This window comes from Strix uralensis, chromosome 3 (assembly GCF_047716275.1).
Source record: "Strix uralensis isolate ZFMK-TIS-50842 chromosome 3, bStrUra1, whole genome shotgun sequence".
Classification (NCBI taxonomy): domain Eukaryota; kingdom Metazoa; phylum Chordata; class Aves; order Strigiformes; family Strigidae; genus Strix; species Strix uralensis.
In genome coordinates, this window is record NC_133974.1 from 76,931,047 (window position 1) to 76,946,948 (window position 15,902).

The following is a 15,902-nucleotide window of genomic DNA, read 5'->3' on the forward strand; positions in this document are numbered from 1 at the left end:
CAGCTGAAATTAAATATTAGAGATTTTTGTTGTTGTTACAGAGCTGAATTATTATAGAGGTAATTATTATTGAATATTTCAGGATACATCCTGTACTTAATCCATTTAACACACACTAAAAGGAGCCCAGATTGCAGTACCAAGAACAAGTCTGTAATTGTTTTAATCTGAAAGATGAAGAAGGTTCGAGGTAAAGAGAATTCAATTAACAAAGGCAAACCTAGATGTAAAAAGATACAGACTTCTCTTCTGCTTTATATCATCGTAATAAATCATCTTCTTAGAACATGTAGTTAAATTTTAGTGTTTCTGGAGTGTATTGCTAGTAGAGAACATAAAACTCTTGAAAACTTTGCACCTGCTTATGCCCGCAGGTTGGTTTCCCTCTTGTTTCATGCTTGAGTCCTGTTTCTCTTCATTACCCCTATGGTTGCCCAGGACCACCTCAGAGAAGCGTGTGCTGACCCAGAGGAAGTGTTTGCCAAGGCTGGCTTCATGGACGCTAGCAAGCTATGCCAGATCATAAGTCTTAAAAAAAGGAGAACTCCCCTCTCCATGCCAACAGCAGAGCCAAGAGCGTGTGGGAGCTCTGCAGTCCTGTTTGTCCTGTCAGCAGCTGCACCCTGTCTCTGGCAGGGATGTTGCTGTCACGCCTCTAGCCAGTACCAATTGTACTTAAAACTCAGCAGGTCCCACCATCCACATGCACAACAGGTCTCTGTATGAGCCTCTAAGGCTACCACACCAACTACAAAGCTAAAGTTGGGTGAAATGAATTCTACTCTGATATTTCAGAGCTGAATTAAGAGGAGCAGTCTAAATAGACACTGAAGAGTTGGTTTGTTCTGTTTTGAACTACAATATCAATTAGGGTTTTTTTTTTAAAGTTTGAGATTTTTTTCAAAGGTCATTTTCCACACCAAAAAAATTATCAGTGTAGGAAATTTTAGGTCCAATTCACACATCTCCACAGGAATCCCAGCATTCTTACAGTGTCAGCAAAACATTAATCCTGATTTTCCATGTCCTTTGCATTGTGGAAACTATGAGAATCTCACTGTAAACAGAAATCAGGTTTACAGCCCGTAACATCTCAAACTTTGTGCATGTATGCACACAGATATGTGTATTAACATAGAGAAGATCAGGACATGTTCTACTAAAATCAGCAGGATACACTTTTTTTTTTTTTTGGCAGGGTGTAAATCTGGATTGTGTGAAGAAACTCTAAGTAACAAGGACCTATAAAGACAGTCTCTAAAAGTGGATAATCTTGAGTCATGATGGAACTCCTTTCTTTATTCTCCTTTCCTGCCCTTGCTTATGACTTAGATGAATGCTCATAATCCCATCCTCTGACAAGTTCTTCCCAAGAAAGAGAGGTTTTTATTCTATTCTATTATGACTTATGCTTGCCATGTCCTGACCAGGACAGAAAGAAATACAGGAGCTGATCTATAGTCCACTGACTTCAATGGACCTTGATCCAGGGGCATAAATTATGTTTCTACACGACAATTAAAACATTAACTTGTTAGGGCAGGCTCTAACTCAGTGAAATCGCTTTACATGAACAAGTTTTTCTTCCTCTGTAAGAAAGACATTAAAAAAATGGGAAAGAAATTTAGACTTCTTTTATTTCAAATGTTTGTGGATATGAAATATAGTGATGAGCTCCCATGTAACACAGTACCAAAGTAAAATTAAGCATTGTGATTTTTTCCATAGTGTGTTGGCAACAAGCCATATAAATTATAAAATAGACCCAGGTATAGGAAATCAAATAATGAAATAATCAGACCTCACAGCAAAATATCCCCATTAAGATACTGTACTTAATGAGCTACATTGCAGCACTCTATTGCACCCCTACACTTTAATGTAGCTACTTCTGCATATGTTTTAGCTCACCAGTGCCAAAAAGGAAAATGGCCTTTAAGAAATGGCCATTGTCCTCTCATTGCCACTTCCTTTCTCATTTTCTTAATTCTACCAGTTCACTCTCTCATTTCTAGTACCTCATGCTTTCATCCCTTTGTTTCCTCAGACTTTTAATGTCACTTCCAGCTGAGACAGATGAATACTCCACTGCTTTTAGCAACTGAACATTTTTGTAGTGAGTCTGGGATTTCTTTATACCTCAAGCTTCTTGCTCTGCACTGACTGATAAGAGGCACACCCATATTTTCAGGAGTCTACAATCATGCCATACAAAATATTAATTCAAACTTGATAAAAAAAGTCTATGGCCCTGGAATTTATTTTGTGCTAATAGCATGTTTTAATCAAAGGGCTAGTCTCTCAGCTGGGAGTCTGAATCAGTCAAGGAAATGCATGACCCACCCAGCATCATTGTACTCATTTACTTTGTATTCAAATGAAAAAAGAAATAAAGTTTAAAATTTTGACCACTTTATTTACTGTGCGTTTTTTTCCAAAGCTGAATTGTGCAAATCCTTACATGGCATGTTGGATGTGGACAGTACCCATTTCATTTCAGAATAAGACAGCAATGTAAAGCACACCAAACAGTAAGATTGTTCAGGTTTGGAAATGCTAGTAAGCTTTACTTACTGTGTTAACATTGTAAAATGTCCCTCTGCCCCACACTGTTTGATCTGTGAATGTATTTTCAGAAATAAACCCATTTTCTAATTCAGTTTAGGAGAATGATGATAAAGCCCCCGAGAAGTCTCCTCCTGCCTCCCCTTGCCATGTCCGAAGAAAAATGAAGCCCTGCGAGTTCAGCTTGCACGACACTTAATTGGATCCAGCCACCACTGCAACAGCAGTCACGGTTAGAGCTGAAACTGCATCCACAGCTAATCTTCCAATGGTTACAAAGTCAATGTAATGAGTATGTAGGCAGGTTTTGTGTCGTATGTTACAAATACACAAGCACAAATACAGCATAAAGCTGGAAGTTTCTATGAGAATTTGGTTTGAAAGCAAGACCCCTACAGAAAGCCTGTTAGGAAGGAACCCTGAGAAAACACTGAAGAGCCACTCTCTTCTCTCTGCCAAAAAAGCTGTTAGGAAATACTGCCTCAAAATCAAAAATGTGCTGAATGAGCAAAGGAGTGGTCAAAGAAAAAACAGCTGATGCAGGGAACATCCTCCACCCTCCTTGACGCTCACACACTCACACACACATATGCAGACTGATCTCTCTTGCAAGAGTGGCAGATTCCTGCCTATAAACGTCAAGCAAAGTTCCTCATGGTAACAGTCTGCTCTCCATGCTGACAGACTGCAGAAGTTCAGAAAGGTGTAATTTACCCCTCTTTGTACCATGATGAGCAAGCCTGTCCATTAAAACAATTACTCTTTTTACTTAGTGGATTTAAAACCCTTGGCATAACTTCAATGTGATTTTGGTATGATTCCATATGCAAGAAAGCAAAAACCAACAAACTGGGCCAACTTCTGAACTCCGTGTCCCTGAAACCACTGGGAATTTTGTTTGAACAAGGAGTTCAGAATCTGGCCTCGATGAAAACAAGCTTTAACAACAACACGGGCTAGCCTCAGCACCACTAGTCAAACCAGTGATCTCCCATGCAGGTTCTGTTCCACTCCAGGCCACAGTTCCAGCACCACTCAAATCTGCACTGAGGGCGAGGACATTTCATGTGCATGCAACCACCTGCAAAACAGCAACAGAATGACTTTGGTACTTGGCAAACACTTAGAGATGTTAATCAACAATTACAAGTGTTAAAACCAACTTTCTTAGGCATTCATTTACTAACCAAGTAGAGTACTTAATAAAAGAGAAGTACAAACCTGAAGAATACTTTCTGTAGGCTTTCTAATACCTGATACTCACTCTCTTCACAGTGGGAGGGCGGGAACGTACTGGTCTCACTTGAGAGACTGCAGGAGTAGGAACTGCAGTCCTGTCTGAAATTGGAAGAGACTGCGCTAGGGAAGGGAGAAGTGATGACAGTCTGTGGCGTCTCAAAGCAATCATGAAGGCGTCTGCTCAAGGATACTCTACCTTAGTCTAGCTGTGAGCCAGAAGTTGAACAAAAGTCAATTCTTTTTTGAATTTGGATTCAACAACTGAGAGAATTGCAAAGAGAATAAACCAGGAGATACAGACTTTGGTGGCTGACTGCTGATTATATCAAAATGACATTAGTAATTTAAGTTGATTTGACCTTCTTAGTATCTAAAGCAGCCTTTTGATTGCATCAATGTTTCCTGTGTGTTGGGTTTCTTACTTGCCCATACTGTGAGAGCAGCTTTAATCTCTCTGCTTACAACCTTGATCAAATGTTTATTTTGTAATATATAAAACATTAACATTGTCAAAGGTCATTAGAGAAATACACTTCAGATAGAAATTATGTTGCTTACCACACAAAGAGGTCTCTTGTATAATTCAAACTGAAAGAAAAGCATGCAGGGTAAAGAAATGCTGAAATGTCATCTTGGTTTGACTCCAGATGGTGATAGGAGGTACAGGGAGTGTGTGTTCCCTACTGTACGACCTGCTACCCTTATACCACCTTTTTTTACAAATGCCACTCCAGAATGATTCTCAGAAGGTAAAACCAGCAGAAGATACAAGAACTGGTTTGTTAAAATAGGCCTGTCTGCTTTATCTGACAGAGAGAGAAAACAAGCTGTGATGGAGAGGCCTATTCGTCAGTTTGTATCTTTGTGTAAGAGATGCAATTCACCAGATATTTTTATCTTATTTAAATGTAAGCATACCAATGGCCTGCCTCCATGTTATACTTAAGGTTTTGATCCAATCCTCTCTTACGATTTGTATTAAGCCATCACAGGGTATAACGCATCTCAGTCCTGGAGCAGGACTCAAACCCCAGTAGGCACCCTCTGTCAAATGTGTGCTCTACCTGCTGAGCTACATAAACCATGTTATTCTCTGCTACACAGCAGCGGAGACCAGCAGAGTGGAGAGTGCCTCAAGCAACGTGGCCTACAGCTTTGTGAGTACAGCAGTCCTCTGAGGGACATGGATGTGTGTTTAAACTCACTCAGACTGGGAATTGAGCTATGGGAAGGTGTTTTGCTCTTTCACTTTGGCTCTTACAGAAAAGTTATTGGCATGTAGAAGTATTCTACAATGCCTATAGCTATACAGGCTATTATAGAAAAGTTATTGACATAGAGAAATATAGGCTATTACAGGAAAGTTATCAGCATTGTCACTGCCTTTATAAAAGACAGTGTCTGCAGAAGCACTTGGGGAGGGAAGGCAGAATTATTCTCTTGTGTGGGGTCAGTGTACTCCTCCCAAATGAGGACTGTTGGTAGACTTCGGTGTACAGTCGTCAGCCTCTTGACACCAGCTGTACTTAGGCAGAAATGAAGTGCTCCTTTCAGTTTACAAATGTCAGCCTAGAAGCTGGCACGTGCAGTACCCATGACCAGAGAAGAAAGCAAGCACTGCACTTTTTAAGCTTCACGCCTTAATTCACAGAATCACTGAGGCAGGAAAGTACCTTTAGAGATCATCCAGTCCAAACTGCACTGCTCAAAGCAGGGTCAACTAAAGTAGGGTGCTCAGGGTTGCATCCAGTTGGGTTTGAATGTATCCTAGAATGGAGACTCTTTCTGGGCAACCTGTTCCAGTCTTCAACCACCCACATGGTAAAAAGCATTTTCTTATGTTTAAACAGAATTTCCTGTGTTCTAATTTGTGCCCGTTGCCTTCTGCCCTTTCAGTGGGCACCACTGAGAAGAGTTTGGCTCTGTCTCCTTTGCTCCCGCTGTCAGGTATTTATTTAAGCAGTCATTTTATCATCTTTGTAGCCCTTCATTGGACGCTGTCCAGTCCACATCTCTCTTGTACAGGGAAGCCCAGAATTGGACCCACCGCTCTCGATGTGTCTCACCAGGGCTGAGCAGAGGGAAAGGATCACCTCCCTCAACCTGCTGGTGATGCTCTTCCTAATGCAGACCAGGATGCTGTTGGCCACCTTTGCTGGAAGGGCATGTTGCTAGCTCATGTTCAACTTGCAGCCCAGCAGGTCCTTTCCATCAGGTTGGCCCCCAACATCTACCAGTGCATTTCCCTTTGTTGAACTTCATGAGGTTTCTCTCAGCCCATTTCCCAGCCTGACGAGGTCCCTCTGAATGGCAGCACCATCAGCTGATTCTTGTGTGTTGATACATTTCTAGCCTGCTGCCCTGACTTTGGCATTTTGCATTACGAGGCACTGTTCTGACATGAGCCAGGCTATAAGCAAGGAAAGGTATTTTCCTGCTTATTATCCATTTTCAATAAATATTTTCTTTCAAAGATAAAAAGTATAATGGCCTTTATTTCCTTTTTGATACACTGGGGAATTTTACAAGCAACTTCCTTAAACATTAGTGGGAGTTGTGTAAATGGTGTCAAATAGGGATATCCTGTTTGTGACAAGTGACAACTGCCTGTACTTTAACAGAAAAGATTTTGTAGCAGAGTCTAAGAGAAAGTAAGGGTCCTAGCACTGCTTCCAGCCTGACCAGAAGTTTTTTTTATTTGGCTATGCACAAACTATTAAGTATGAATAGTCACAATTATTTGTCTATTTCTAATCCAGTTCAAACTTCTGGTTTCCAGCCAGTTTTACAAGTCTGTAAATAATTTTTTTGATTACCCCTCTGTTATCTCTTCTGCTGCCCACCTTGCTCTCTACACTTTGCCAAATCTTGTCTCACCTTCCCACTCTTGAATTCATGCTTTCTTTCCTTCTGCTTCTTGTGCTTGAAGAAGGCTCCCACTTTCCATCTGCCAACTGCCTTCTTTTCTTTCATCAAACCCCAGATTTCAGGATTTTGTCCTATTTCTTCCTCAGTAATATTTCCGTGGTGGCACTGCTTGAAGTGTTCTCACCTTGCAGTTTACAGTGTCTTATTTGGCATTTTCAGCATACCATTTGAATAAGTGATGCCACAAAACTGAGAAGCATCCTCTATACTTGATATTTGTATAATATTTAGGCAAACATTTAAATATATTTTGATTAATTAACATAAATACAATTAAATCTTGGAACAGCATGAACCTATTTTAGGTTCCCCATTTTAACCACCCCAGTGCCAGCAGATTACTCTTCCTATGTGGTAAGCACTGATTAGTGCGACCAGTTTGTCAGCACTCATGTTTCTTCCTGTGATTTGCTCTTCTGCTGTGGGCATGTCACCGGGTTGAGATTAATGTCATCTGAATTCAGCTATATACTGTGTAGACATCTACAGCAGGACTAATTCTCCATACCCTGCTTTTAGGTGCAATTCCTCTGGCCTACATTAGACACATATTCTGTTTTGTCATGAGATGAGATTTGCCCTACAAATGTCTGTTTTTTCCAGTGACAATGGAAAATTTAGACAATTAGCTGGACATTCAGTCATAGGAACGCTACATCCAGTGTCTCTGTGCTTTGTTTTTCCTATCTATATAATAGCTGGGTATTTTGTGACGCTTATTAGTGGCTTTAGAACTAAGTGGTTTAGATTTAGTGATTTCAAGATAATTTAAAGTGACAGCTCTTTGCACTCTCCCTCTCTTGGAATAATAGTGTGCATATGTACATGTGCACATTCATACATTTATATTGTATAAATAATTTTAAAAGACAGTTAAGTACAAGATATCTATCAAATTTACCATTTTTTTCTACTGGAATATTGCAGCTGGGGCATGGCTTGGTTGTCTTCTTGATTGTTTCTCTAGATGCCTCTTCCCATCGAGCTTGCATGGCTGCATGTTCATCAACTACATATCCCTGCAAAGAGAGAGAAAATACACCTGTGAGCACAATGCTGAAAGGCTGTGCTGGGGCATGATGTCTACACTGAAGTGGTAACTATTTACCCATGAGAAACAGGAGTGACTACAAGGCCAGGTAGGCTGGACTTTGTGAGAGGTGCAGAATTTTTGCTTCAAAATGCAAACTTATTTTCTCCTAGTGTGCACAACACATGTACTGGGTTAGATCCTGGGCTGCAGGGTGGTAGGGGGGAGCTGCAGCAGCTGGAGTGTGTGCCATCCTACCTTCAGCTGCAGCACAGGCTGTGCCCTCCCCACTGCTCCCTGCCCCGAGGCGCAGGCAAAGCCCGGACAGGAGGACACAGGGGGCATCAAGCTGTGCTGCAAATGCACAAAGGCAGGTAAAGCAAAAGGCAAGGTGAAGCAGGAGTCAGATGAACCCGGCTGAGACATGACATGTTAGAGTATGTAGGTTTGATTCTGCTTCAGGGATTAAAGCCTTTCCTGCAAGAAAAGCAGAAACACCAAGGCAATGCAACACTTGATAATGCAGAATGGTGGGTTTCCTGGAAGGAAACTGTTTTTAATAATAAGGCGTACTCTTTTGTTTCAGAGGTCTAGATTTCATTCAGACATAAATCAATATAAATTTGATTAGCCTTAAAGAAGAAACAAAAAAAATTTTGGAGAAAAATTGAAAAAAACCAACACAGTGAACAATGAAAGCAAGTAGCTCCCCAGATAGAATGACACAGATGAAAAAAGTCATTATGAAGAGTGTTTTAAAAGGGACTCCTGTGTTTGTCCTATTTATGACTGAGAAAAAATTACATAATCTACACAAGTGTCCTACTTGGCAATTTCCTACCTAATATGATAGTACAAGGACAAAAGAGATGGCAGTGCTTTGGGTCATTTCTATCACACAAGCTTGGCAACTACGTGAGTAGTAGCTGTAAACAATGTATGCAAGTTCCAGCCTTGAAGTTCTGCTCTTTCCATTTGTAATGTGTTTTTTTTCAAGCATGTGGGAAAATAATGAGCTTACACTAAATTATAACATTTGTAAAAATTCCCCTAACTTCTTTGTGTATACTTGCTAAATACTTGTAGGCTGTTATGTAGATAGACTTTTAATATTTATTTACATGGATAATTTCTTTAGGTATTTATTTCTAATAAGACAGAAAAAGAAAATTGGCCCAACTTTTAAACATGTATCACTGCCATAACTCATCTTGATTTCCACTCAGGTAGTACTGATAAAACCTGCGAGTTGTTGAAGTGTCAGTAAGACCTAGATTTTATTTCTTGGCTGAAGTCACCTGTGTTAAAATGGAATAACAAAGAGCAACATTTGCAGAAATTTGTTTCTAGCTCATCTGATGGCCATTGCAATATGCATATTAAAAAAACCCCAAACAAAACAGGCTCTTTTAATCAGGAAACCTCAAAAACGTGTTTATGGTATTATTTCTTTTATTTTACTATCTACATGAGTATCCTCAGCCCTTGTATCCCTTTTGTTGTTCCTCAGTTAATATTCTCCAATTTGCTAATATTTTTGATGTAGAGGTGACAAAAGTGAACAAAGTCTTCTCAGCTGTATCCTAGAAAAGATTTTTACCTTTGTCTCTCTGCTTCTGGAGAGGGAACTCGGCCCTGCACCCTGCTGGATTATTCAGCAATTCAGCAAAAGGATGACCTCTATACAACAGCACATTAGTAAGTTCTGGGAAATAGAAAAAGCTGCTCAGGCTAATAGCAAAGAACATAATCTACTATTGATCTTGCAACACCTTGATCTTTAAGGAAGGATGACTCTAGCAAGCAATTTGAGCTAACTCAGAGAGACCTGAACACAAGATGGGGAGAGTAGGGAATGCTTGACCTGGGCCTCAGTTTGCCCAATAACAGAAAGAAGATGATACTAATTTCATCTCATTGTAATGAGAATTAATTACTTAACATCCATACAGATGATTCAAGATGAAAGTCACTATAGCAGTGACAAAACATTGCTATTCTTTCCTGAATAATAGCTACATGAGAAGACCAGAACTATTTTAATTTTTGTAGTCAACCCAGAAGAACCTCACAGTGGCTCTGTTTTTCCCAAACAGTCCAAATCCAAACTGTGTGGTTCGGTACTTGGAAACATACTTTTTCCCCCCATCTTCATGTCTTTGTTGTGCCACAATAGTTAATGACACTGATGCAAAATTTCACATGCCAAATTGCTAATTTGCTTTGTATAAAGATACTTGATCTTAGTTCTGAAAACAAATACAAACTTGGGAGAGTTTAGGAATAACGAAAATAAACAACTTCAAACCACACATATGCAATTTACCAAGAAAGAACAAATTGCTGAAAACATCAGAGTGAATTATTATATTAATATTTTCCATTGCAAAAATTCTAGCATGAAATAGATGCAGCAGAATGAGATTTTCAGCCCATTAGAGCTGAAACATCTCTCCTATGCCCAGTCTTGCTGAATGCTAAGTGAAAATCTTCCTGCTGCAGGAAGCAAATGCAGAGAAACGGTACAGTGATGGAGTCCCCCCGATTCAGTAAAGAAATCATACTGTACAGATCTACGAGCCCCCACTGTTCATGTGCTTTACTTAGAGCTCCACATACAATGACCACAAGCACACATATATTTATCTGCATTTCTTCTTCAAACAATAAAGGAAAGAGATGAATGGCAGTTCTCCATTACCATTGCCTATTTGAATCACCTTTTTTTGTCCTAAGCTAGCAAACCTAATCTCCTTGACAATGGCCTAGGTAATAGAGCAGGTCTATCAAGCAGAGGTGGCTTTCACTTTAGTTGGCCTGCCTGGTCTTGGTAGGAAGTTCAGAGATGCTCCAGGTGTGCATCACATGTCAGGTTGCTGCGGAAAAGGAGACTTTGATCATTTGTGATGCTGACCCCAAACAATATGCTCTAGTTTCCCAATTATTACAAAATATTTGTCCCAGCACTAGTGAAGAGCTACTAGATTCCATCCATGCCACTTCATGAATAATTGTTTTGATTCTCAATTGTGCTGCACATTACGACCAGGAATGAATATCCATAAATAACAGGAAGCTACAGTAAGAGCTGTTGCAAGCATTTTTCAACATCCCCTCTGCAATATTCCCTTAGTGAGACAGGGGAAAAAGTCTGTCTTGTTATCTCTGGGTCAAACTGAAGGATGTAGATTTACTTCTATTCTGTCTCTATGCCGAGTCCTTTGGAAAAACTAACAAGGATAAAGAGTTCACAGAGACTGCTGAGCACCATACAGCAATACAAGAACATGTACATGGAAAGCTTTTTGTGCAGTCAATCAATATCAGGCAGAACTAGAAAAGTCCTACAGAGACAGAAAGCATCCTGAAATAGAAATAAAGTGTCCTTAAAGCAGCATCTCATTCAGGTAATAGGGCACACATCAACTTGTTGGTAGAACTATATAAAGTAAACGAAGTATGTGTTCACAGTCAGCAGCTAAGCAGTATCATCCAGATTAAAAACATTTATGGCAAAACTTCTTGTTCAAAATACTGGAAGCATTAGATATATAATGTTAAATTCTGACATCCACTGCATTATATACTGTCTTATGTAAGCACACTTCTTTTATATCATGCTTATTGCCTAGCATAGTCAACATCTGAAAACTGAAGATCCTTGATTTAGAATAGAATATGAAGCTGTTAACATTATGTTGTCCTTAGCTGTAGTGAATCTGGACTCCTGCTTGTTTGCTTTTGGTGCTTAATTCCTTACTGATAAGCAAGAAATCTGGTCATACGTAACTTTAAAAAATGTATCCTAGAGCAACTTCCTTTAAATCAGAAATACTTTTCCTTTTGATCAGCAGTGCTTGGTTTTAAGTTAATTTTCCTTGCAAAAATGATATTGTGGGTTTTTTTCTTTAAAAAAAGCAATGTGTAAAATTATTACTTTATATGAAATATGGCATCTTAAAAAGGCTTAGATGTCTCAAAACAGAAAGTATTACTCATTTTCTATCACAAATGTGAGAACACCTATGGATAATTGAAAGCATTTGAAAGGAAGACAAAGAATAATTCATTGTACACAAAGCAATATTCAACCCACCATAAGATTTAGATTAACACAGCCCACTAATTATTTTGGGCTAGAGTTCTAAGCAAAAGCAGCTGCATCTGTTGAAGCCTGATCTACAAGTGATGGTGACAGCCCAACTTAGATTTATTTTGTTTTCTCAGCTTCTACTGGGCTGTCTTATGAACCTGTTCACATGAATTAACCTCCTGTCGTGTTTAGTGGTGTCTTTTACTTCAGTTGTGGGAGAAAAAATAGCAGATGTCTAGGGCACTAGATAGGAGGCTAGAGAGGCTTTAGAAAAAAATGCATTATTTGAGTAATTTAAGAATTCAGAATCTCACAAAGAGAGGTGTGCATAGCTGTGGGACTAGTGTTCTAGTCTAGAGAAATATTTGGGCTAATCAAAACATTAAAATATAGCTACAGATAAAGAACAGGAAAGATATTCGTCAATGGGAATATGTTTCACGCACAGGAAAAATAGAGGTGTCAGTACCACAGTGATCCAGTTAAATTCACATAAAGCAGCTCTGTGTGAGCCAATTTGTCTGGTGTGCCTAGGGAATTCTGCCATAAAAAAGAACTGCTTTGTGATGACAGCAACTAGCTAAAATCAAAGGGATACGCACAGGATATTGTGTCTGATACAAGATGAAAGAGACTTTCACTAAATAAAATCAGAGCACTCTGGTTTGGTGACACTGCACATCAAAGTTCTCACTGCATGTCGGGGCCATTCATATCATGAATTAAATTCAGGTAGCTGGTGAATATTGAATTTACACGGCTCTAAAGCAGAAAACCTAATCTCATACAGGTCATTCTTGTATAACTGTTCTCCACGAGTGGAATAGAGAACACACCCTCTCCCATAAGTGACAACATGGCTGCAAATGACTGTCACCTTAACTTCATAAACAAAAGCAGCCTGTCACATCTTTTTACTTTATTGCTGCCCAAAATAGGAAAGCTAAAATTCTCTCTCTGTAGCTCCCATCTATTTCTCATTAGACAGAAAGTTAAGATCTATTCTCAGATTTCCTCCGGTGCATCTTTATTTATAACATAGAGATTAATTTTACAGGACATTTCCCGGTAATAGTTATTTTTCTTGCTGCTTTAATTAGGCATCTGTGGGTTGAAATGTCCTGTGCTTGACATTGTGAATTTACCAGCTACTAAACACCCGAGCCTCAGTTTCTTTTCCAATTGTTTAGGATACTTTAGAAATCAAGCTAGGTGTGCCATTTTTTTGTACACCCATGTTTTATTTAACTTCTTAAATTTATCTGATGGAAAAAAAAATCAATGATCTAATAATAGATGTTCCACATTTCTTACTGTGAGTCAGGACTCATTGAAAGATGATATGTATGATGAACCTCTTCAGTAGCTTTTTCTTTCACTAAAATGCAGTGAAATAAGTCATGGGTTTTGTGGTCAGCATTTACTATTTATCATTTTGATTAATTTCCCCCCTCTTTCGAACAGAGAAAGAAGTTTCCACAGAAATGCTGTGTGTTTCTCATTTTAACTCTTGCCTGTAGTACATCATTTCAAATACCTGACCTTCTGTTTTCCATCTAAAAGCAGTAAGGAAAGTTTGCTGAAACAGTGAAGGAACAATTCTGAAAGTGATATCTGCAATATTTAGAGCATAAACACAAAACACTGGTAACCAAGATCTGATTCAGAAGGTCATATAACTGTGAAGTCCAATATAATACATACGTTTTCCCTAACAACTCACCCTTCACTGAAGGTTCAAGCAAAAAAGGAGCTTGCTGCTTCCTTCATACAGAAAGTCAGGGACTTATGTAACTCCATAATTTTTTCAGCATTATATCTTTGCATTACAATTTAATATGCACATTGCATAGTTTTTCAACTCCACAGCAATATTGTAGAAAGTACATTGCACCAGGTCTGATTTTCATGAAGTGTTAGCTAAATATTTCATATCTTAGCATTACAATAATGCAGCTAAGGATATTTTGAAAGCATCTTTATTTGGGAATTCCACATTAAAATCAAATTCTGAAATATTTTGTGCTCACAGTGGGCCACTATGTTCTGCTGCATAATTACAACAAACCGCCACCTACGTGGAGATCAGGCTGCACAACCCTACATGCTTGCTGGGAATCTACAGGCATAAGAGGTTAGACAGATGTTCAGCGGATGGAAAGGAAAGCCTGGCAAGCAATGTCTGTATATTTTATACCACCTACTGGCAACTTCGAGACCTGCATACATGAGGCAATGGGACGAAAAGGTGGGCTGAAGGTTCACCTGCAGCCCAAGTGAGCTGGGAGCTTTTCCAGGAACTACATGACAGAAGACTTCAGCAGGGTGCCAGGTGATGTGATGGGCTTTCCTGGATGTGCGCATGCACACGGGTGTGCTTTTATGCCTCACCCGTGCAGCAAAAAGCATTTCTGAGAAGTGATCAAATGGGTCTGCTTCAGAGCTGATCGTTTGCCTGAGAACTCATGACTGAGTTAGGTTTGAGCCCCAAAACTATGCTTAGGGCTGCAGTCAGGGCCCAGGTGGCATGTGCTGATGAATAGGATCAGGTTTGCGCTGACTCAGCTGAGGCACTGCACTACTTTTGCTTTGGTCTGATGGGTTCCCGGGCTGACAGGCATTCTGGATATGTTTTATACTGCCAGTGGCAGAAGAGCAAAGTCAGTATCAGGATCCTGCATTAACTACCTAAGTACTGTAAGGACTGGGTCGCAAATAACAAGCCGCTGAGGTTTGATTTGAAGGTGGTAGGTTTGGGGATAGGTTTTGGGATTTGGGTGACCAAGGCCTCCCATTTAAGGCTACAGCTGGGACAGGCAGCATCCCACAGGTTTGGAATGAAGTTTTACAGCACTAGCTATAAACTTACACTGGAACAGATGAAGGTTTAGAACATGTTGCTTTGTGGCTCAGTAAAAATGCTGTTGCTGTTTCTTGTAAGAGGCCACAGCCTTTGTGCCAAGCCAGCACCACAGGCCTCAGGACCCATCAGGCTTTCTCTGGACTTGTCTTGGTCTGCCTAGAGATTTGCTTTAGCAAGTGATAGCAATTATCTAATGACCATGTAACTATTACCTATTTCGCTTTTGCTTTTGTATAATTTTGTATAATTGTGTGGTTTAACAATGTTATGTGTGTTTTTGTAACTAACAGACAGCAATGATAAGTATAGGTACTACAGACAGAATGAACTGTCTCTGACCCTACAATAAAATGCTGTGCAGAGGAGTAAAGGCATGGGATGATAGCACAGGCCTTGAGAGCACAAGCACAGGATGATATGGGAGGCCCCAGTGCTATGAACAACTCTCCAGTGGTTCAGTTACCCAAATGCAGCCTTGAGAGCTGGGTAAAAACAGTCTTAGGGACACAAAGAGAACAAAGACATAACTGCCTTAGGTAAACTGCACCATATATAAGTAAATTTGGATCCAGTATTGACTTGCAGACCAGTGAAGGAGTATGTTAACAAACATATAAAAATGACCTCAAGCAGACTATACAGTGAGAAGGAAAAAACCCATCAATATCGACATCATACTCCTCCTGGTAAAGGACTCACTATGCCAGCCCATCCCAGACTGAATCCATTGAGCCTAGGACCCAGAGAGGCAGTGGAAGGTTAAACATAACACCAGAGAAATGGTTGTTACCAGAAAGTTTGCATATCCAATATTTTAACTATATATAATTTGAACTAGAAGTCCTAGTGTTATTGTAAATGAACTAAAAATAGTTTTTTGATTAGCTTACTAAAACTTTGCTAAGACTAACAATAAATTTTACTTTGCATATACAATGAACCTGGTCTGAAATGAACACCTTTAGCAGGTAATGAGATTTTCAATGTAATAAAATGGTGGAAATTCATACAACCTATTCTGTATCCTGTGTGAAAGAAATTGGTAACAATTCTTAGCTGCACCAGCAGCTAAAGATATATGTTTAGTGATGGATTTTTCTGGATTGTATGGTTTGCAGGGCCAGGGTTGCTAGGACTGGCTTGGACTAAGACTAGATATGGCTGACAGGATTTTTAAGGGGCTT

At 39.6% G+C, this 15,902-nt stretch overlaps 1 protein-coding gene across 2 annotated transcripts in view; it reads right to left on the reverse strand.

Moving 5' to 3' along the window:
* Window positions 1-1,619: 1,619 nt before the first annotated feature.
* The window catches only part of PRKN (parkin RBR E3 ubiquitin protein ligase), an 809,695-nt gene continuing 795,412 nt past the window's right edge, over window positions 1,620-15,902 (reverse strand). For both annotated transcript variants that reach the window (XM_074862988.1, XM_074862987.1), the window contains 2 exons: window positions 7,634-7,751; window positions 1,620-3,646 (listed from right to left, as the gene is read on the reverse strand). In XM_074862988.1, the coding sequence (XP_074719089.1) occupies window positions 3,537-3,646; window positions 7,634-7,751 (228 nt within the window). In that variant the 3' untranslated portion in view covers window positions 1,620-3,536. The remainder of the gene's footprint in view (window positions 3,647-7,633; window positions 7,752-15,902) is intronic.